Source organism: Delphinapterus leucas, chromosome 15, assembly GCF_059928025.1.
Source record: "Delphinapterus leucas isolate spDelLeu-1000000601 "Yukka" chromosome 15, BTC_Dleu_Yukka2, whole genome shotgun sequence".
NCBI lineage: Eukaryota > Metazoa > Chordata > Mammalia > Artiodactyla > Monodontidae > Delphinapterus > Delphinapterus leucas.
In genome coordinates this window covers 76,581,073-76,604,642 of record NC_143143.1, presented here as the reverse complement: position 1 = coordinate 76,604,642, position 23,570 = coordinate 76,581,073, and the positions used below count along the sequence as shown (strand labels likewise).

The 23,570-nt window shown below is 48.5% G+C and overlaps 1 protein-coding gene across 1 annotated transcript; it reads right to left on the bottom strand.

Annotated features, from left to right (window-relative positions):
* Positions 1-3,087: 3,087 nt before the first annotated feature.
* On the bottom strand, positions 3,088-22,111 carry LOC111186738 (somatomedin-B and thrombospondin type-1 domain-containing protein-like). Its single transcript, XM_022597591.2, has 5 exons — positions 20,344-22,111; positions 11,526-11,720; positions 9,118-9,196; positions 6,813-6,989; positions 3,088-3,221 (listed from the first exon to the last, which is right to left on the bottom strand). The coding sequence occupies exons 1-5, from the start codon at positions 20,855-20,857 to the stop codon at positions 3,104-3,106; spliced, it is 1,083 nt and encodes a 360-aa protein (XP_022453299.2). The 5' UTR covers positions 20,858-22,111; the 3' UTR covers positions 3,088-3,103.
* Between the last annotated feature and the right edge of the window lie 1,459 nt (positions 22,112-23,570).

The window sequence follows — 23,570 nt, the reverse complement described above, 5'->3', positions numbered from 1 at the left end:
CATGTAATGTAATTTCCATTTTTGCTACAGTTGGTTGAGTTCTGTCCCTTGCCCCTCAAAGGTCCTTGACTTGAAGTGCTTAGGTGTGGGGCAGGGCTCCAGGAACATCACACTGTATGCTTCCCACCTCTGTCTCCAACACATTTCTGAACTCTGTGGGTTTTTTTGTATTGGCTGCATGGAGATACCTCCCCTTCCCCTAGCAGATTCCCTGACTCTGCACAAACTCCAGCTGAAACTGGGGGTAATGACTCAAATCCATTTCACCTGGCTTCACTAATCAAGGCCTTCCATGTCCTCCAAGCAGCTCGTAGCCTAAACAATAAGACGTTTGACCCAGTTGTTTTCCAGGAATTTGGAGTTGGCTGTGTCTAGTTCTAGCTGAGCCTGTTAAGATGGGACAGGACCACTGACCCTTCAACTGGGTATTAGTGAGTGTTCCTTTGGTGACTTTTTGACGTCAGAGGGTCGAAAACTCCACCCTCAGATGGCGCTAAGTGCCCTCATTTTTAACATACAGAGGCCTGTAGCTTGGTTGCACCTGTGCAGAACAACAGTGACTGCACCTTTTTCCAGTCACCTTTCCCTCCGCTCCCCATGCCTCAGACCGCCCTGCTGCTTTATTGTTTATCCCATAAATACCCTGAGCTCCTTTGGGAGGCAGATTTGAGACTTGTTCTCCTATTTCCACGAGGTTTGCAAACCTCGTATCTCAGCGTTTTGGCTTGCTGTGAGTCAGGCAAAATGAAGCTGGTTCGGTGACAAAGCAACACGCTCCAGAAGGAGTACCCCAGGTAAATGTCCCATTTCATGGTACCCGTAACCCGGTGTTTCCCACCACAGCCTCTGCCTTCCTGTTCGGTCAAGAGCACAGGCTTTGGAGCCCAGTTCGAATCCCAGCTCCAGAATTTCCTGGTAATGAGAACTCGTACTGGTCATTTGACTTTCCTAAGCCTCCGTTTTTCCTTCTGCAAATGGGAGAAAGATCATCCACCTTCCAGGGTCCTTGAGGGGATTAAAACAGGCATCACTCCTTAGGGGCTGGTTTTTCAACGGTAGCTGTGAGGGACTGCAAAAAGTTTATACTACAGAGCCGGGGCATCTCAGACACTTAGTCTGCTTGGGAAGACAGCAGCTAAACACACATAAGATAATTTCCATGTCAAACGACCTCCTGCGGCCAAAAGAAGTGTAGGGGCAGAGGCAGAGAAAACCTTCTTCTAGGGAACCTGGCCTGGATGTGAATCGGGGCAGCCCCCTCACTGGCCTCCTGACCAGTCAGCACCTCTTTCCCCTGCGTTTCCCCAGCTCCTCACAGACAGACAGACACACACAGGTGCTGCTGAAATGCTTGCCCAGTGACTCATTCACACTCCCAGAGACGGGGAACAGTCAGTGATTCCCAAGAGTGCCCGGAGTCCTGATTTAGGAAGGAGGATTGAGTAGCAGGAACATGTGGGCCAGTCCCTGCCCAGCCCCGAAGACTGCGGAAAGATACACCCCTCCCCCAACTCCATCCTCGGAGCTCCTGGGTCCAAAGGCTGGGAAGGCTGGGCCAGCACACTCGCATGCGGACAGGAAGTGAGCCAGGACTCCCCCACAGTTCTTTATTCACTATCACCGTGCTTCCCAAAGTGAGGGACTAATAAATGAGATCGTTTTACACGAATTCAGGACAGGACACTAAATAATTGACTACAAGATGAATGAACCTTGAAAACGTTATGCTACATGAAAGAAGCCAGACACAAAAGACCATTTGTATGATTCCATTTATATGAAATGTCCGGAATAGGCAAATCCATAGAAACGGAAAGTAGACGAGTGGTTGCTTAGGGCTGGAGGGATCTGATGAATGAGCAGTAACGGCTAATGGGTACAAGGGCTTCTTCTAGGGGGGCACAGAGAGTTCTAAAATGACACCAAGTTATACGATCTTACGAGTATATTAAAAAAGACTGAATTGTACACTTTGAGGGAATGGTAAAATATTGTGAATTCTATCTCAATAAAGGTGTTAAAATGCTTATTAATTACAGTTGACTCCCAAGGGGAGAAAATCCGCTCCCTTTCCAGTCCCTTGTAATTCCTCTAGTTTGTCAAGGGCCTAGTCTCCATTAGATGCTAGTGTCCCCACACTCCCTCTCACACACGTGCTAATGTCTTGTTTGAATAACGAGAGAGCAGGCTTCATGCTCGGCTCCTCGGGCAACAATACCTCACCAGACTTGTTTGGTTTCCATTGTGTTTGTTTTTCTGATCGCCTTCTAATTATGGCACCTGATCATTCACCTATTCATTTCATTTATTCAGCAAATATTTATTGAGCATTATGGTGTACCAGACACTATTCTAGGCACAGGGGACACAGCAGGGAACAAGACAGACCAAAAACCTTGCCCTCCTGGAGCTGAGGTACTGCTAGTGCAGAAAATCTTAGCAGTAGGTATAGCTCATGGGTTTCAAATCCCCACTCTGCCACTCACTAGCTTTGTGTCCTGGGGCAAGTAACTTAACCTCTCTGTGCCTCAGTTTCGGCCCATGTAAAATGGGGATAATAACTGCACCTAACTCAGGATCCAGTGAGTCAGTATGTGTAAAGGGCCAGGACAGGGCTTGGCACACTGTACCTACAGTACTTGTACCTTAATAAATGTTTGCTACTGTTATTTATTTTCATTTCTAGTTGTGATTTTTTTAAAAAAACATTTCCTATTTATACACATATATGTAAGTATAAGCTTCCTTTTAAAAAAATTTATTTAAGTAAAAAAAAAAAAGGATGAGTGAGGTGGGGTGTCAAAAAGAAAAAGGTACAGGTAAGGAAAATAGGGCAAAATGGAGAAGGGTGTATTTAGGAGATGAAATTTGGGAAGCCCTGAACTAGAGGGCGATGGCAGCAAGGCTGTGACTCAGCTGGCACCCAGTGGAAACATAAAGCTATTTTCAGTGTCAGCATAAGGACAAGGCTTGTTCCTTCAGTCTCAAATGTGCAGGTTTCTCCCCACTCCCTCGTCCTGGAGGATCCCAAGCCCTGGGGGTTTCCCTGCCACCCAGGGAGGCTTTGGAAAGAAGGGCTCTGGACAGACGGGGGTCATCGCTGCTAGAGGAAGACGAGGCTGTGGACCTCGGGGCAGGAACAGTCCCGGAGCTGCCCAAGCCTCTCCCAGGTCCCTCGGCACCGGGGGTGGCCGGCTGCTTGCCACAGCGACAGCTGGTGCCTGCAAGACATGGGGCTGCTTCAGCGGCGTCATGACTCCCCTGGGCGCCAGGGATATTTGCTTTCGGGGGCCCCTTCTCCATGCAAAAATGTTTTAAATCAAAGTTTACAACTGCATTATAAAAAGATAAATATAATCCGGGCTGGAGTCAGTATCAGATCTTCATTACTATTACATCTTATTTCTTCTGATTTTAAGAGGATAAAATTAAAGCATTTTTGTGGAGCCTGAACATGTGTGGGCACTGGGCCCTGTGTCTGCTGTGCCTGATGAAGAAGTTGGGCTGGCCGCAGAACTGCTGACCCTAGAGGCCACCCGGGGCAATCCAGACTTGGCTCTTAGGGTCTGGTGACACTAAGACATCCTTAACCTCCCTGCGCCCCCCTTTCCCTCCTGTTGGGAGGCAACAGAGTGGAGTGATTAAGAAAGGTTTTGGAATGGTGGGGTGGGGAGGTTCATGACCCAGCTGCTAGGAGCCTCTGACTCTTCAATGAATAACAGATAACTATAATCTCCACCCCTCTGAAGTGTTGGGAGGGTTTGATGAGATGCTGTGTGCAGAGAAAGTAAAAATGATCATGACAATAATAGCTAACCATTTCAGCAACAAGAATGAACGATCCAGTGCTACAAGGCAGCCACGTGCACGGACCTTGCAAACCGCATGTCGAGCAAAGGAAGTCGAATTCTAAAAGGTACATCCTGCACCACTTTATATATGTGAAGTTTGGGGGGGGAAATTTAAACTGTAGTGTTTAGGGATCTGCACGAGTTGAGTAAAGCTATGAAGAAAACTGTACAGTGGATTTTACCATAAAAGTCAGGATGGCGGTCTCCTCTACGGGGAAGGCAGGGGCTGCGGCTGGGGGCGGGACTGCGGGGCTAGCCAGGTTCTGTTCCTTGCCTGGGTGGTGACTACCCAGATGTGTCCTCTTTGCAAACATTTATTAACCTGTTCATATATGTTTTAGCCAATTCTCTGTAGGTATAATTCACATCTTTTAAAAATGCAAATAATGGCAATAATACCACACACAGATTGTCTCATGTGCCAGGCACTGCTCTAAGCTTCTAAGCACAGTGCCTCGCACCTAATAGGCACTTCACAAATGATAGCATTTAAAGTTACCATTGTTACTGCCATCCTCAGTGTATAAAATGGAATGAATGTCCCTTGTCTCAACAGGGCTTGAGAGGCTTGAGTGGGAGCTCACATCTAAAGCACCCACTTGGTGCCCAGCACACAGTAGGTGCATGACTATAGCAGGTGTTCCTTCTGCTTGTCCCAAACTCAGAGACACTTCTCATGCTAAATAAACCGTCCTAAAATCCCAAAATGGCAGGCTAACCCTCCCCGGGGCTGGGCCCTTTGCATGCCCGCCCTCACCAGCTGCCCACGGAAAGAATCTGGCTGGCAGCTCGATCCTCCATCCTCACTTTGATCCCCCTCCTCTGCCCAGTCCTGCCTGGTGAGCTCATGCCCCCAATCAGACCTTCCATCACCTGTTCTGTGAGCCTGGCCTGGCTGGGGTGGGAGCAGAGAAAGATGCCCCTGCCTGGCACAGACCTGGCTCTGCTTTCCATCTCTACCCATGCCTGGTAGAGGCAGCAGTCCCTGCGACCCTCATCTCAGCCTCACCAAAGTGCCGTGTTCCTGGAGTATTTGCATCCAAAAAGAGAAGTTTGGGATTAATCAGAGTTTTAGGGCTAGAAAGGCTTATTCAAAGATGGATAAGTAAACTGAGGCTCTAATAAGTGAGCATCTAGTCCAAAGAATGAATCTCTAATGGTAGAATCTCAGGTCTAGGACGAGTAAGTGGTGGAGGGGAGAGGTTGGAGGAAGGTTGGTTGAGAGGGCCTCCCTATGGTCTGCCATTTATTTATTGGGCACCTACTATGTGCCAGGTTCATCACATTTATCACATGTCATTTTCTCAAAGTACATATATTATTATACCCATTTTATAGGTTAAACATGACAAGAGCAGCTTCCACTACTAAGCATCTATGAGGAGCCAGGTGCTGTGCAAAGGGCTCAGGATCCTTCCCACCATCTGAGTGGTGGGGACTGTCAGGGTAAGAAGGGTTTGCCCAGAGTCACATACCTAGTAAGGGCCAGAAGTGGGATTTGAACCCAGATCTGTGCAGTCCCAATGCGTCTCGTTCTGATACATCTGTCCCTAACACCCCAACAGGCACTGGCATTCCCTGCTCTAGGTTTACAGTGAGCAGGGCTGCTCAATTTTAAAAGTCAGGAAACTAACATCCTTAGACATGGGAGAACTCCCTGGAGAGACCCCAGAGAGAGCTCTTGTTCCTACAGTCTAATAATCCCTGCATGGAAAAGCACAGTCAGTGGAAAACAGTCTAGACTTGTCTTTAGAGCTTGGCCGAGGAGTCTGAGCAATTTAGGTTCAAAGCCTGTTTCTGCCACTTGCTAGGTGTGTGACCTCGGGCACCTCTTTGTGAATCAGTCTCCTCATCCAGAAGGAGAGGATCCTGAAAGTATCCGCTTTGCGCTCTTGGAACGTTTCAAGGGCATCCTGTGTGTCAATGCGTCCTCACCTCCTTCCACGCTCCCCCTTGCTCGTTCCACGCCAGCCTCAATGGTGGCACGCTCCCGCCTCAGGGCTTTTACACTTGCTGGTCCCTCTGCTTGGAATACCCTTCCCCCAAACCTCCACATGTCTACCTCCCTCATTTCCTTCCGAACTCTGTTCAAATGTCACCTCCTTAGTGTCACTTTCCTTAAAAAAAAAAAAAAAATTCCCCAGAACTTCCCCGATTCTGCTTTCTTTCCCTAACACTTATCTCCCATCTGACAAATTACAGATTTACTTGCCTAATGTCTGCCTCCTCAGAGCAGAATGTGTCTCCATAAGAGAAGGACCACAGCTCCTTTGTTCACTGCATCTCCCCAGTACCCAAAACATTGTCTGGCACATGCTCAATGGTAAGTGCTCAACAAATATGTATTGAATGAATGAATGAATATAGAGCTTAGAATAATGCTTGGCACATAGTAGGCACTCAATAAACTTTAGCTACTATTGTAATGCTAAGTGCTTTCCAAGACATCTGCCCTTGTGGGAGGAGTCTAGGGGGATGATAACAGCCAAATCTGGGTCAAATCCTGTGTGACCTTGACTAAGTCACCATGCCTCTCTGAGCCTCTGTTGCCCCATCTATAAAATGAGGGTAACCAAACTTGGCTTTTAAGGGAATTGTAAGGATTCAACAATGAAACCAGCTCCCTTTTCTTGAGTACTTTCTGGATGTCAGGAGCTATGCTAAGTCTTCAACTTGCACAATCTCACTTCACTTTCATCATTGCCCCATGAGGAGGTCCTCTTATTATCTGCATTTTCAGATAAGGAAATTGAGGTTCAGAGAAGTTATGAGATCGCCCAAGGTCACACAGCTGAAAATGGCAGGAGCTGCTCCTCCTCGGACACTGGGATCAGAACCCTCCTGCGCCCTGCCCTGGCCAGGAAACAGGCTCCCGCTGCCTGGGCACCTTCATCTCTCAGACTGCAGAGAGGCCCCAGGCTCTACAGTCGTACTTCCCCATGCCCGAGTCCCATGGCTTACCCTCCGGCCCCTCCACCATCCCCGTAGCAGCGCCGGCTCCTGGCATCCTGGGCAGGCCACTCACACCTCACACAAACTGTGTGGCCCTGGGTCAGATACCTTGTCCACTGGGCATGGGGCGCCCTCACCTGCTGGCAGCTCCCTGGAACGGGCCCCAGCCGGAACTGGACACAGTACCTGCAGCCACACAGGAAGACACCACCCCAAACACCTGTGAGCATTTATGGAGCACCTACTGTGTACCTAGCCCTATGCAGGCTCAGGTTGATACAATTTCTCCCTGCTACAGAAGAAACCTTTTGGGCAACTCAATCTGCATCCATGAGACTTGGCTCCTGCTTTTTCAAGTTAACATCATTGAGGGCTTCCATGGGCCAGTTCTTCAAACACCTTATCCAAAAGATTATATTGTTTACTTCTCATCTCTCTCCCCCGCAGTAATGTCAGCTCCACAAAGGCAGGAATTTGTATCTGTTTTGTTCACTGTTGTGTCCAAGTCCTAGACGAGGACCTGGCTTGACAAAAATTTGCCGAATCATTTGGTCCAATGGAATAGGGAAACCCTGCAAGGTAGATCTTGGCCCCAGCTTACAGATTAGGAAACTGAGGAGCAGAAAGATAACTTGCCCAGAGTCACACAGCTAATAAGTGGTAGTGCCTAAAATGGAACTGCCTAACCCCAAAAGCCTCAATAAGCACTCCACCACATTTTGTAAAAGATCCTATTTTACAGAAAAGATTCACTGCAAGAATTATTTAAATAACTGTCCCATTCTGGAGCATCTGAATTAAGACCCAATTTGCTAAAATTTTACTTCGACCCAACTTTTTCTACAAGTAGTGGTAAATGGCACCCCCTGCTGCAAGAGATGCAGCTTGTCAAGGACCCCGGGAGGTTATTGTGTGGGGCTGCTGCCCCCTGGTGGCTGCAGCCTCTGGGAAGCCCAAGGAGTGGACAGTTTTCTTCCAGGAACAGCCCAAAGCCAGCCCAGAAGGAACCAATAATTCTCCTTTTCACCTGAGCCAGTTTGAGCTGAGTTTCTGTGCCTTGCAGTGAAAGGAATCCTAACAAATAGAGCTCTCCTCTCCATCTCCCTTAGCACTGCCTTAGTTCAGACCTTATTCTTTCAATTAATATTTGTTGAGTATCTGTCATGTGCCAGGCACTGTCCTAGATGCTTGACCTCATCACCACCATCGGCAACACACTGTCTGACTCCAGTCCCTGAAATCCACCCTTCAAAGGCACAGGGCTACCACCCTGGTCCAAACCACCTTCATTTCTCATGTGGACCATTGCTGTAGGCCCCGCATTGGTCTCCCTGGTTCCCTCCTTGCCTCTCTACGATCTATTCTCCAAATAGTATCCAAAGGGACCCTGTGAAAACCTAAGTCAGATCCTGTCATTCCTCTGCCCAAAACCCTCCCATGACTCCATCTCATGCAGAGAAAGTACCCAACTTCCCACCACAGCCCTGTGTGACCTGACCACCCCCCTCCCCCCAATATATCATATTTCCTACTCTTTCTCACTCTCCCTGAATTCCAGCCGGAACTACTTGCTGATCCCTGAACGCCGGGCATGTCCTGCCTCAGGACTTTTGCACTTGCTAGTCCCTCTGCCAATCATGCTCTTCCCCCAGATAACCTCTTCAATATCTTAGTTCCTCTAAACAAGGATGTCCCTGGCACACCCACCCTCTTCCCTGCTTCATTTTTCTCCATAGCACTTAGCACCATTTGACAGGCTATGTGTTTGTTTATTGTCTGCCTCCTGTGAGGCAGACTCCATGAGGACAAGTATTTCTGTCCTTTTTACTTCCTTGCTGTAGACCCAAGGCCTAACGCATATAAACAACATAAACATACCTGTCGTATAAACAATAAACACTGAGTGAATGAGTAAGTGAATGAAGCTGAATAGAGACCAGGCATTAAGGACTCAAAGTTCATGTTCATGGGTTTATAAATGTAACAGGACAAGAAATGGGGAGATGTTAAAGGAAGAGAGAGGGCTTCCCTGGTGGCGCAGTGGCTGAGAGTCCGCCTGCCAGTGCAGGGGACGTGGGTTCGTGCCCCGGTCCGGGAAGATTCCACATGCTGCGGAGCGGCTGGGCCCGTGAGCCATGGCCGCTGGGCCTGTGTGCCCAGAGCCTGTGCTCCGCAACGGGAGAGGCCACAACAGTGAGAGGCCCATGTACCGCAAAAAAAAAAAAAAGGAAGAGAGAAACATGATGAAAGTCTAATCCAAGGAAAAATGTTCACAAATCTGAGTTTGACTTTGGGTTCATTTGCTTCCACTTACCCTATTGTCTCCTGCTTCTTGGGGACACCTCGCTTTTCTCGTTCTTTCCCGTAGCTGCCTGTGGTTATCAGAGCAGGGACTGTGGGCCAAGGAGAAAACAGAGTCAGGTAGCCCAGCACCACCGCCCCCAAGGCTATGACACCACAGGAAGCACGATTAGGTACTCCTGGTGTCAGAGTCATGTCTATGGTAGCCCTAAGGAGACTGTGGGGTCTTGTAACTGGGTAGATAGTCCCCACAAGTACCCCTTATGCAATGATGGAGGCAGGATCATATTTATCTCTTAGATTCAGGGCCTAGCACAGTGGGTTGTATAGTGAGTCTCAATAAAAAGTTCTTCAAATGAATGATTTTGATGAATGAATAAGTGAGTGAGTGAGAAAAAAAGAGATGAGTTAATAACTGAATGGATGGATGGGTGGCTGAAATGATATAAGAAAGGAAGAATGGATGGGTGATGAGTAAATGGGAAGATGGGAGGATGGAAAAAAGGAGAGACAGAGATGATGAATGGAAAGAAGGATGGATGAAGACATGATAGGTCGATGGACAGATGAAGGGATAAAAGAACCAGACGCATAGATGAATGAATAGGTGGGAAAATGTAAGGATGGAAGAAAAGGGGGACAGAGGTATGGACAGATAAATGAATTAATAAAATTATCTTGTTGGGCCAACTTCCAAGCCTCTTCCTTCCTGGAGCAGACAGAGGAGAACACAGAGGAGAATTGAGGGTCAGTCCATGAGAGGTTGGTGATTCCTTAGGGGGAAAAAGAGCCCAAAGATATCCCTACCCCTGCCCATTCTGAGCGATGGGGCTGAATCAAAGATATGGTGTTGAACTAATTAATGCTTGTGATCGAGAGAAGGTAACACACTGAATACACAACTTCCCTTTTCTCTTCCAACGTCCAGTGCTGCTTTTGGCGTAGCCTAGAGCAGCAAGGAGAGCCCCAGAGAAGCCCAGATTCTGGTTCCAGCTCCCCCTCTTACATCTCAGTCATCTTGGTCCTTTCAGAGCCTCAGTCTCCTCATCAGCAAAATGAGTATAATACTAGGGCTTCCCCGGTGGCGCAGAGGCTGAGAGTCCGCCTGCCGATGCAGGGGACGCGGGTTCGTGCCCCGGTCCGGGAAGATCCCACGTGCCGCGGAGCGGCTGGGCCCGTGAGCCATGGCCGCTGAGCCTGCGCGTCCGGAAGCCTGTGCTCCACAACGGGAGAGGCCACAGCAGTGAGAGGCCCACGTACCGCAAAAAAAATATATATATATAATACTAGAACTTATATCATACGGTTATTGTCAGCGTTGAATAAAATGATGCACGATGAGTCATGTATCTTGGGCAGGTGTTGTGCCTCCCTGAGCCTTGGTTTCCCCTTCTGTAAAATGCATAGTAACACTGGCCTCACAGAGTCAAGTAATGTGGCCAAGTGCATGGCAGATGGCATGTAGGGGCAGTAGTAGGGGCAGTCAGGAAAATCTTCCTGGAGAAAACTGACATCTACACAGGAAGCGATGAACCAGGAAAGTTAGATGTGGGTGGCAAAGCAGAGGGAGGAGGATTTCAGGCAGAGGAAATGACATTCCCTCTTTCATCACCCCACTGCCACCATCCTGGTCCAGACACCTTCCTCTCTTGCCTGCACCACTGCAGTCACCTCTTTCCTGGCCTCCCCGCTGCCCTCTGACCCCTTTCAGTCTCCTGTCCCCACAGTGAACAGAATGATCCTTTAAAATGTAGACAGAAGAAGGAAGGTGAGGTCACAGGAGGTAAGAGCCAGAGCACTTGAGCTTGTAGACCATGATGATGAGTTTGGGCTTCACGAGGGTGCAGGATACCTATTGGAGAATTTAAAACAGGAGGGTGACACTGCGGTAAGGTTTGGTGAAACGAAGGACATGTGCTGAAACTAAGGGGAAAGAGGCCTTTTCTTCCAGCTGCTAGGCTGGTTGCAGGGAAGCCTGGAGCTATCAAAGACCATTACAGGGGGAATGCCTACCTGAGAATGAGGCCAACTCATTAGAAAACAGAGCTGAGAGATGGAGATAGGTTCCTGGCAACATTGCTTGAGCTCCTAGATCCAGCCATGCCTGAATGCAGACCCTGAGATCTTAGTTACATGAGCCACACATTTTTGCTCAAGTCAGTTTAAAATGGGTTTCCTGTCATCTTCATTTAAACAAAGCCCTGACTGATTCACAATGGGAGAGGAATAGAAAGAAGACATCGAGATGCCCAGAGGAAGTCAGAGCTTCTTACCTCATTCAGAGGGTGAGGAGGGGGATGAGGGAAAAGGAAGACAAAGTCCCACCCTAAACTCAGACCCCACACGGAAACTTATGGAGGGCCCTGCGGTCCGGCCAGGCTCTTCTCTCTGACAGCCACCCCCAAGGCCACCCCAACTCACGCAACGACTGTTGGCACTCCACACCCTGGTGGCTCCAGTACTCCACGCAGCCAGCCCGCTCTTCCAGTGGGGGGCAGGGAGCACCCCCGTTCCTTGGCTCCTGCAGGACATGCCTTTGGCGGAGACGGTAAGAGACCTGGCAGGGCTTGACACAGCGACTCCAGCCGCTCCACTCTGCCACGACGCAGGAGACCGCTGGAAGAGAAGGTGGCGTCTCCAAGGACAACTGCTATGGAATTTGGGCAGTGGCCAGGTCTTGTCCACCTTCCCCACAAGCCGAACCCCCCAAGACACCACAGTGAGCACCAGAACTTCTGCAAATCTGAATCCATGTGTGCCTTCAAAGTTTCTCTACGACAAATTTGTATATGTCTACCTAAACTTAGAACTCCACGTTCTATTTACCCGTCATCCTGTTGGTGATCATTCCAGTGGTTTCCATCACCCATTCCTCCAATTAACATTTCCTAGGCACTTATGGCAACCGATTTCACCTCCCTGTGCCTCAGTTTCTTCCCCTGTCAAATGGGTATAAGAATAGTATTCACCTGATAGTGTGGCCTTGAGGATTCAACCAGATGTGACGTATAAAGTGTTCACTCCTGGCACACAGCAAGTGCTCAGTAAACACTAGCTGTTCCTCTGCAGCCGTGAAGCGAACCATGACTACACTAGCAAAAACGTGGATGGAAAGAAGCCTCTTGCAGAAGCTATTTCTGGTGTGATACTATTTAGATACAGTCTTAAAAAATGAAAGAGTGCTATATAGTGTTTAAGGATTCATATAGGTAATATACATTACATATATATGATACTATATATGTATATATCACATATAACATATATATGATATTGTATTGATATATATACCTAAGTATATATATGTCAATCTTCACTATTCACAGATTTGGTATTTGTGAATTTACCTATTTGCTAAAAATTGATTTGTAACCCCCGAACCAATATTTGAGGCGCTTTTGTAGTCATGCACAGACATACGCAGAACAGCAAAGATTCGGAGTCACCCAACATGCACATTTGCAGCTGAGGTCAAACGAGGCCCTGATCTGCCTTCTTAGATGGAGGGAGCCAGTGGCTGTGTGGTGCAGTTCAAGGAGCTCCAGCTCCGGGACCAGGAGGACGGGCTTTGAATTCCAGCTCTGACACCTGTTAGTGGGGCAGTCTTGGCCAGTCACCTAACACCTCTGAATCTTGTTCTTCCCTTTTTTAAAAGAGAATCTACGAGAATGAGTTGTTTTTAGGATTTAAGATTATAATCTGTGTGAGATAGGTGTGTACATATTTCCCCTAGGAGCAACGGTTCAGTACTTGTCAATTCAGTGTTCATGGGGATTTTATAGACTATAACTACCATCCATCATGAGAACTGACTGTATATATTTTATATACATTGAATATATATATGTGTGTGTGTATATATATATATATACACACACACACACACCCCTCCGCAGGAATTATAAATACCAAATTCAGCATAGCAGTTACCTCTGAGGAGAAAGGACAGGAATGCAGAAGCTCCAGTGGTATTCATCTAGGCTTATTTCTTAGCTTTTCATGAGGGTTTATTATATTGTTCTCTCCACATTGGGCTAGGTCTGAAATATTTCACCATAAAAAAAGAAGGAAGTTGCTGGGCGTCCATGTCCATGAGATGCTCCCTGTGCTACCACAGTCAGGGGCCCAGTGAGTAGGTATTTTCTGATGATGTGGCCTTTGAGACCTTCAGCTTCTTCACCCAAGTCCACAGTCCCAGATCAGGACTGGGCCAAACCAGACAGGGAAGGCCATCTGGCCAAAACGTGGGATCTTCAGACTTTCCCCAGGGAGAGAATTTCTTGACAAAAAATTGTCAAGCCATGGACTTCCCTGGTGGTCCAGTGGGTAAGACTGCATGCTCCGAATGCAGGCGGCCCGGGTTTGATCCCTGGTCGGGGACTAGATCCCGCATGCATGCCGCAACTAAGTCCGCATGCTGCAACTAAGAGCTTTCATGCCACAACTAGAAGATCCCGCGTGCCACAACTAAGACCCAGTGCAGCCAAACTAACTAACTAACTAAATATTAAAAAAAGAAAAAATAAAAAGAAATTGTCAAGCGTTTCTTGACAGGCCTTGACAGTCACTCTCTCTCCCTCTCTCCCTCTCTCTCTCCCTCTCTCTCTCTCTCACACACACACACACACACACAGACACTTGTGAACACACAGGGCACTACTGCTGTCAGAATTAGTTCACTCATTCCACAAACATTTACCGAGCATCTCCTGTGAGTTGTGCACTGTCCTAGGTGCTGGAGACACCGTGGGGAACAAGAAAGACCAGGTCTGTCCTCATGACAAACATTCACCAGCTATGAGACATATCCTAGTTCAGCAACTTGAAAATGCGAAGAAAAAAAAAGTGTACATTCTTGAACTGAGGGAAGGGGTGATTGTGTTGTAAACACAGACAGTGTTGCTTCTGGCACCTCAGGAAGTCACATACTCCTTGCATGGCTCTCAACTCTGAGCAGAGTTGAAATGCTCAGGGGAAGGAGGGAAGGAGGAAATAAAGTACGACAGCTGAACAATCATCTATTGCTTTCAACACCCACCTAATAACGATGTCAATTATGTCACTGCTGCTGGACCAGGCAGGTCAAGTCCCGGACTTCATGTAATCCTCACAACAACTTCAGGGTCCTTCTTTGTGCCCTCTGCCCCGCAGGGAAGCCTGTGCATCAGAGAGGTCCCCTGGCCAGTGATTGAGTTTAGCCAGTGAGGCACCCATGCGGAGGAGACGTGCAGCCCAGGTGTTTATTGCTCCTCCACCCACTTTACCCTCAGTCCTGCATGGAGGGGCCCCTCAGCCATGGATCCTGCCCTCACCAAGCTCCTATAACACCACTTCCCCCTGCCCACACCATAGCGAATGGAACCCTTGTCAAATTATGTTCCATTCAACTCTTCTGGGCGTACCACCTGTCACTCGCCAGAACCCCAACTCCTACATATATATATATATATATATATATATATATATATATATATATATGTATTTGCGCTATTGTCAAATCCATCTCACAGAAGAGGCAAGTGGAGCTTAAGGAGACTGAATATCTAAGTCAAGACAAGACGCTGGAGTCACACAAGCTTGGATTCCAGCTATAGTCTCACAGAATTGGTGCAGTGACAGATGTGCAGCACTAGAAAGATAGAAAACACTCAATACAACAGGGGACTCTCTGCATTTATTCAACAACTATTTGGGGCCTACTATATGCCAAGCACTGGCCCCGGTGCCGGGAACACAGAGGAGCAAAGCAGAAAAAGCGCCTGCCCTGGAGGAGCTGACATTCAGTAGGGGAAACAGACAAGAAACAATACAATATATGAGGTAATTTCAACTAGCAACCCATGCTCTGAGAAAATCCAAAGAAGGATAAGAGTGGCAGGTGCAGGGCGACAAGAAACTGTTTCAGATAGAGGGGTCAAGGGGGGCCTCCATGACAGAGGTCATCTGAGGAGGTAAGGGAGGGAGCTGTGTAGGTATCTGAGGGGAAATGTTCCAGGCAGAGGGAACAGGCAGTGCAAAGGGCCTGAGGCAGAGTCCCGGTTAGATGCTGGAGGGACAGTGAGGAGGCCAGTGTGGCTAGAGCATAAAAAGCAGGAAGGAAAGTGGCAGGAAGTGATGTCAGACAGAGGCGGGCAGTGATAGCATACAGGGTCTTGATGACTATTGTAAGGAACTTGGACTTTATTCAAAGCATGAAGAAAAGCCACTGCCAAGTTCTGAGCAGAGGAGTGACATTATCACTATTAAGGTTTTAATAGGATGTCTCTAGCTGCCGGATGGGGGTCAGGGCAGAATCAGGGAAACCAATAAAACAGCTACTGCAGTTGTCCAGGTGAGAGAGTATAATCTACAATAGAAAAATCTGCTAGTGGGGACATCTCTGGTGGGGCAGTGGTTAAGACTCCGTGCTCCCAATGCAGGGGGCCTGGGTTAGATCCGTGGTCAAGGAACTAGATCCCACATGCATGCTGTAACTAAGCAGCCCACCTGCTGCAATTAAGGAGCTAGCAAGCCACAACTAAGACCAGGTGCAACCTGCTCTTAATATTAAATAATTAATATTATTTAATATTAATAAATAAATAAATATTTTTTTAAAAGTCTACTAGAAAAAGTGAGTTTAGTGTCAGTGTTCACAGAGTGGCTGGACAACTGACAAGGAGATGGCAGCCCAGATTCAGGCACTGGCTGGGCAGCCGGACCAAGGGAATGTGATTATTCATATCTTGTCAGCCTCCTCAACTAGAATGTCAGCTCTGTGGAGGCAGGGGCATTGTTCCCTGCTGAATTCCAGGACCAAACACAGTGCCTGACACATAGGGACCCAGTAAATAAAGAGTCAGTGAATTCTGAATGAGCAAATTGTGCCTTAACGACCACAAAGGAAATGTGACCGCAAGTTGGCATTCCAGAAAGGTACCACCAGGTGGCAGTGTTTCTCAAAACAAAGGCCTCCCACCTTTTTCTCAGTAAAGGAGAAATTCTAGCTTATCAGTGCAGCTGAAAAAGAGGGAGATGCGAGGAGCTTTTAAGGTTGCTCTTCCAGCCCTGGAGACCCAGATAACATCATGTCAGCAGAGCCTGCTGGAGCCAGGCTGAATTTCCCACAGCCCCCTTGGATCCCTCTGCCCTGCCGCCAACAGGCCCAGGCTCAGCACGAAATGCCTTTCTGGACAATTCAAACCCGACCTTTTTCTCTGAACCTCACTGCCCAGCCCCCTGACCATCCATCCTCCTCACTGTCTAGCAAAAGGATTTTTCTGGAATGCAGTTCTGACCTGTCACCTGAAATCCTTTACTGGTTTCCATCTCCTGTTGAGGTGTTTTCACAAAAGATCTTTTGTAAACACTAGCGGCTAAAAATGTGTTTCCCCAGTGCATCCACAGTCACCACCTGCCTCCTCTTCCTCCTGTTTGATGTCTCAGCACACTTTTACTTGGAGTTCCCTGAAATGCAGGGTCCGCTACAGCTGGAAGTGGGCAGCTGTCATTTCTGCCCTCCCAGACTCCTTAGCTCCATCTTCTGGTAACACCGCCTCGGTTTTCTTTTGAGGAAGCAACCCGCCCCACTCTCAGTCCACATAGTTTGGGTAGGGCTGACCTCACCTTCTCAATCCTGGGATTGGGTACATATGTGACCCAGACATGAGCAGTTGACATATTCCTTCTCCCTAGACTCAGTGATTTATTGGATCGTGAATGAGCATGCAACCCAAACTGGGCCTATGAGAACCATCCCTAGGAGTTTGGCTGGAGTAACTAGGAAAAGGATCTCTCATTCCACTAGGGACACCAGTTGGGAGCTACTAGGTACTGTCTTTATCAACACTCGGTGACAGCATGCCTGAGATGGAAACTAACACAAGCAGAGCTGAGAGGTGGAAAGAGAGTCCCGATGACATCCTTGGAGTCCCTGGATCCAGCCATGCCTGAAGTCAGAATCCATGGATTGTTTTTCAGTTACCTGTCCCAATACATCCCCTTATTAGCTTAAGTAATACGAGTTGTGTCACAACCCTCAGAGTACTGACTAGCACAATGAACACATAAGTGCATAAGTAGGGACTTTGATCCCTACAGGGTTGAAGTAAGAATTAAGGAGCATAAAATACTTGAAAACATTCAGTAAGGAATTTGAAAAACATGAAGTAATGGTGTCCATCCTTTAAGGTTTTACTAGCCGCTCCAGACCCACCCTCTTCCTGACCCCACCCCATCCTCACCAATCATTTCCAAGCCTCCGCTTGCTCTAACTGAGCAAGCCAACCTGTCGCCCAAAAATAGAATATAAGCTTGAGGGGGACCAGAGTCCCATCTTTCTGGCCCCCACTGGTCCCAGCTGAGCTGGGCACATAGCAGGTGGCCAGCAATGTAATTGAACTGAAGGTGGGCAAGGTCAAGGGCTCCTGTTTCACCTGAGGGCTCGAGTTTCCCTCCTGCGACAGGCTTAAGTCCTCCCACCCTCAAGCAACCATATGGTATTGTGATCTGGAGCCAGACTGCTGGGGTTCAAATCCTAGATTTACTGCCTAATAGCTGGGCAAGTCAGAGTAGCTCGCTACCTCTCCATGTCTCCGTGCCTCATCTGTAAAATGGGCGTGATAACACTATCTATTCCATCGGGCTGTTATGAGGCTTAAAGGAGACAATTTATTTAAAGCACCTAAAACAGTACCTCCCCAGCAGGTAATAAGTACTCAGTAAATGTTAGTGGTTTGTTTGTTTTTTGTGGTACGCGGACCTCTCACTGCTGTGGCCTCTCCCGCTGCGGAGCACAGGCTCCAGACGCGCAGGCTCAGCGGCCATGGCTCACGGGCCCAGCCGCCCCATGGCATATGGGATCCTCCCGGACCGGGGCACGAACCCGCGTCCCCTGCATCGGCAGGCAGACTCTCAACCACTGCGCCACCAGGGAAGCCCTGTTTGTTTGTTTTTAAGCCGTCCTCAACACCTCCCTCTACCACAATCAATTCCTGAAGTTAGTCAACTTTATCGCCTAAATCACTCATGAAAAAACATATCTTGCCTCCTAACTGGTCCCCATGTCCCCTTCTGCTCTGCTCCCCTGGGAGGTGGAAAAGTGAACTTTTCCCAGGTCTATTCATAAGACCTCAGCTCTGCCCAGCCTAGACAAGGGGGCAGATCCTAGACCTACTGCCTTTTTGACACCTTCCCAAAGGAGCAGAACAAAGAGGTGGGCAAAGCTTTGAGGCTGCTGGGCCCACCAGCCCAAGCTCTTTATGTAACGGGAACCCCCGGGGAGCTGATAACATCGTGTGATTCTGTCAGCGTGGATCAAACCGTGGGAAAGTGTCACTGATCCCTCTGCCTTGTTCCCTTCCTGGGTCCCCACTCCTGCCGTGTGACAGGGAAGCCCCTGTGGGTGCAGCTGAACTGAGAACCTCAGCCCTACACTCTGGGTGGCCACACGGCTGCATGCAGTCTCTGCACAGAAGCAGATGGGTACAAAAGCATTCCCAAGATAGTCCTTCTGCAAGTTTAATCTGGGGGAGTCTCATTTGCTATGATTTGGGAAGACAGCACATCCAAAATTACTTGTTCGTCTCTGCTGCCTGAATTTCCACCATTTGCCACTCAAAGTTGTGAGAAGCAGCAAGGGGCTAGAAGTAAGGGGATCGCCAGGTCCAAATCCTACTGGATCACCTTGGCTGGCCAAAGCCCGCTTCTCTCTGAGCCACGCTCTTCCCATCTGCTGAGTAGGGACATTATTAAAGACCAGAGCCCCAGAGTGCTGTGAGACAGTAATCGGGTTGGATGAGAGACCCAGCCCACAGAGTAGGTTGGTGATCAATAAATGTTGGATCCCTTCAATTTTGAATTGTTTTAAAGCTGCCTTCATTTAAATATAAGTTCCTGAAGGAAGCTCCACTGATATCTCCAGGTAGAGGGCTCCAATCAATCACTCTTCTCCCTGACAAAGGAAAGTTAGATGATATCCGCTTGACAAGGTGACAGAATTTAGATTTTTGTGTCCAATGGGTGTGAAAAGGTTATTCCTGGAATTTAAAAAGGATGGAGTCCTCCCCACTGGGGGCTCAACAAAAGTGGACCCTAATTTCAACGCCTGGTGGATACCACTCTGGCAGGGGTCTCTAGAGGGAATGACCTAGACCCTGGTCCGGTGGCCACGGCCGGCACTGGGACCAGTGCCCGGACTTTACTTGCCCAGGGATCAGTACATCCCATCCCAACCCCCTCACACCTCCCCCCCGCTCATTCACCTAAGTTTTAACCTGTTCCACACACACACCCAGTTCTTCCGCCCCTCCCCGGACCACCCAGCCCGTTTCCTCTCTCGGCTCTCAGCGTCCCTCCACTCCAAACCCTCTCCAGGCTTCAGCCTTTCTCTCGGCTTCTCAACACCCCCTCCATCTGCCTTGTGACCTCCCTGCCCGCGATGTGGTGCGTGATCCCACTCGCACTCCCTATGCCCCACGCCCTTCCGCCAGCTAAGGTTGCCAGATAAAATACAGGACGGCCAGTTAGATTTGAATTTCAGAAAAATAATAAGTTTTAATATAAGTATGGCCTGTGCAATATTGAGGACATACGTACACTTTAAAAGTATTTGTTATTTAACTGAAATTTAAGTTTAACTGGGCATCTTGGATTTTTATTTGCTAAATCTGGCACCCAAGCGCCCTCTGCGCCTTCGCAACCCCTCCACGCCTCACGAGCCCTGATGATCGCATACGCCCCCTCCTCCCTCTTACCCCTTCCAGCCGCGTGCGCCCTCCTTAGCGAGTGCGCCCCCTGCTCTCTCTTGCTCCCTCCTCTCTTGCACCCCTCAGTGCCCGCACAAGCCTATTTCTGTTGGGGGCCCCGCGTCCCTCACCCGAGCTCCTGGCTTGCGCGCCTCTTCCACGAGCCCTCCATCCTCGCGCGGTCCTCCCAAGTCCCGCGCGAGGGGAGGCCTCTCGCACCCTCTCCTCCCAAACGCCCCTCTATTCTCCTCGCATCCGTCTCCATTCCGCCCCCTCCCCCAGACTCGCGCAGCGGCGTCCATGCCCGCCCGAGCATCTTTCTCCGCGCGCACCTTTCCAGCCCCACTCTTCGCCTGGTGTCCTGAGCGTCCCCGTCCCCCTTGCTCTTGCGCCCCTCCAGGTCCAGAACCCCCTCCGAGGGCGGCTTCCTCTCTTCCTTGTACCGTCGCACTCCGGTACCCTGCTCCCCTCCGCGCTGGGAGCTCCGCCCATGCCACGTGCTCCTGGGGGCGCACCTGGGCAGGCCCGCGCGTAGTCGGGGCAGCAGTCCCGGACCTCTCTGCACGCCTGATCGCAGAAGCAGCGGGGGGGCCCGCGGGCCGCGCAGGTCGGGTCACGGCCCGGGCAGCAGCGGCCCAGCGCGGCGCAGCCCTGCCGGGACCAGAGCGTGCCCGACGGTCCCCGTGCCCAGGACACCGCGGCCACGGCGGTCAGAGCGAGCGCCAGCGGCAGGATCGGCGCCACGCCGCGCGGGGCCATAGCCGGGCTCAGGCTGGGGACCGCAGGCCGACCGGGACCGACCCTAAGCGGCCCGCCCCATTGTGGGGCGGAGGCTCCTGGCCCGACCCCTCCCCAGACCCACCTCCTACCTGTCACGGAACTGTTATCCACCCCCATTCGTCCTATAAAAACTTTGCGCGGCTTGAGGCGGTGAAATATCAAGATAATAGTAATAATAACCGCAGCAACTTTGCAGCGTATCCCATTGCCCCCAGGTTCCAGCGAGTTAGAAGCGATACAGAGCTTCATCAAAACAATGCATTATAATAGATAACAATAGTGTATTGTTATAGCACTAATAACAGTAATAGCCGCTATGCCATAATTATAAGAGCAACAATAGCTGCCAATATTATTTAAATAGTAATAACGGGCATAATAATTGCCAGGTAAGCAGCTTGAGAGCCAGGCTGTGTACCAGGCCCTTTGTGTATCGTCAGTATTGCCCGAGTCCCTTGGATACACCCTCCTTTTTTGCTATATTCCTACCACTTTAACTATCATTTCCTGAATATTTATCCTTAAGTTGACCCATTTTTTAAATTGTTAAATGAGTTATTTGTTACAAACCTGTATCACTCAAGAGGATGAGAAGAGGGACTTCCCTGGTGGTCCACTGGTTAAGAATCCGCCTTCCAATGCAGGGGACGCGGGTTCGACCCCTGGTGGGGGAACTAACATCCCACATGCTTGGGGCAGCTAAGCCCACGTGCCACAACTACTGACCTCGGGTGCCTCACTGAGGCAGCCTGCGTGCCGCAAACTACAGAGCCCACACGCCCTGAAGCCTGTGCCACCACATCTAGAGAAGAGAAAACCTGCACGCCACCACTAGAGAGAAGCCCACACGCCACAAAGAAAGATCTTGTGTGCTGCAACTAAGACCCGACGCAGCCAAAAACAAAAAAGGAAAATAAAATAAATAAAAAAAAGAAAAAAAGAAAAGTATAATAATAAAAAAAAGAGGATGAGAAGACAAGCCACAGGCTGGGAGAAAATATTTGCAAAAGACACATCTGATAATGGACTATTAGCCAAAACATGCAAAGAACTCTCAAAACTCAACAAGAAAACAAACAATTGGATTAAAAATGAGCCAAAGACCTAAACAGACACGCACCAAAGAAGAAATACAGATGGCAAAGAAGCATATGAAGAGATGCTCCACATCATGTCATTAGGGAAATGCAAATTAAAACTATGAGCTACCACTACACACCTGTTAGAATGGCCAATATCTGGAACACTGACAACGCCAAATGCTGGTGAAGATGTGGAGCAAAAGGAACTCTCGTACATTGCTGATGGGAATGCAAAATGGTACAGCCGCTATGGAAGACAGTTTAGCAGTTTCTTACAAGACTAAATACACTCTTACAACGCAAGCCAGCAATCGTGCTTCTTGGTATTTACCCAAATGAGTTGAAAACTTATGTCCATACAGAAACCTGCACATGGATGTTTATAGCAGCTTTATCCATAATTGCCAAAACTTGGAAGCAACCAAGATGTCCCTCAGTGAGTGAATGGATAAACTGTGGTACATCCAGACAATGGAATATAAATCACTGCTAAAAAGAAATGAACTATCAAGCCATGAAAACACACTGAAGAAACTTAAATGCATATTACTAAGTGAAAGAAGTCAATCTGAAAAGACTACATACTGTATGATTCCGACTATATGACATTCTGGAAAAGGCAAAACCATGGAGACAGTAAAAAGATCAGTGTTGCCAGGGATTAAGGAGGAAAGAGGGCTGAATAGGTGGAGCACAGAGAATTTTTAGTAGAGTGAAAATACCGTGTCTGGTACCATACTGATGGGTATATGTTATTATACATTTGTCCAAACCCATAGAACTTACAACACCAAGGGCGAACCATAGCGTAAACCATGGGCTGTGGGTGATAAGATTGTGTGGATGTAGCTTCAATTTATCGCAACAAACGGATCACTCTGGTGGGGGATGTTGATGGGGGAGGGGCTGAGCAGGGGTGGGGAGCAGAGAGTTTATGAGAACTCTGTACTTTCTGCTCAATTTGACTGTGTCTAAAACTGCTCTTAAAAATAAAGTCTATTTAAAAAGAAAACATATCACTACCATAAGTGGAAAGCCAATAATATTTTTTTTCATAAATAGAATGAGAAGGAAGGAAGGTTGGAAAGAGAGAGGACATGTAAGACAGAGGATATTGTAAGTGCGCTAAATCCTCATTTATTGGAGCAAAACTCAATAGATAATGTCTAAAGCTGATAAATCAACAAATGTCCACATGAGTACATTATTTAGGTCTATGGAAATAACAATGAGAAGAAATAGCTACAAGGGCGAGACACAGTTGCCATGCCAACTAAGAATGTGAAGATAGTCAAACTCCCTAATAAGACATTTCAAATGTAAAAGTACAGAGATACCATTTCTTACCAATTAGGGAAAATCAAAAATGTTGATTTCTCTTTGAATAGAATTGGGGAGGGTATGGAGAAAGGATATTGAGCATGAAGTTGGTGGACAAGTACATCAGCACAGTCTCTTTGGAAGACAGTCCATCAATATCTATCAAAATTAACAAAAGTGTGTATCTTTGGACTCAGGAATCCTTACAGGTAGAGGCATGTGTGCAGGAAAATGAGAGTACAAGGTTCTTTGCTGCTTCACTATAATATCAAAAAGTTGCCATCGGGTTTCCCTGGTGGCGCTGTGGTTGAGAGTCCGCCTGCCGATGCAGGGGACACGGGTTTGTGCCCCGGTCCGGGAAGATCCCGCATGCTGCGGAGCGGCTGGGCCCATGAGCCATGGCCGCTGAGCCTGCGCGTCCGGAGCCTGTGCTCTGCAATGGGAGAGGCCACAACAGTGAGAGGCCCGCGTACCAAAAAAAAAAAAAAGTTGCCATCAACCTCACTGTCTCTCATAGGGGCTGGTTAAATCTGTTACGATCCATCCTTACAATGGGATAT

What these genes read in the sequence shown, in the direction of transcription:
- LOC111186738 (XM_022597591.2), bottom strand. Translation starts at nt 20,857, where the DNA reads ATGAAGCTCTGTATCGCTTCTAACTCGCTGGAACCTGGGGGCAATGGG. An exon ending in CTACGCGCGGGCCTGCCCAG is followed by an intron (nt 11,721 to 20,343) that starts GTGCGCCCCCAG and finishes CTTCTCTTCCAG; the next exon opens with CGGTCTCCTGCGTCGTGGCA. An exon ending in GATGGTGGAGGGGCCGGAGG is followed by an intron (nt 3,222 to 6,812) that starts GTAAGCCATGGG and finishes CATGTCTTGCAG; the next exon opens with GCACCAGCTGTCGCTGTGGC.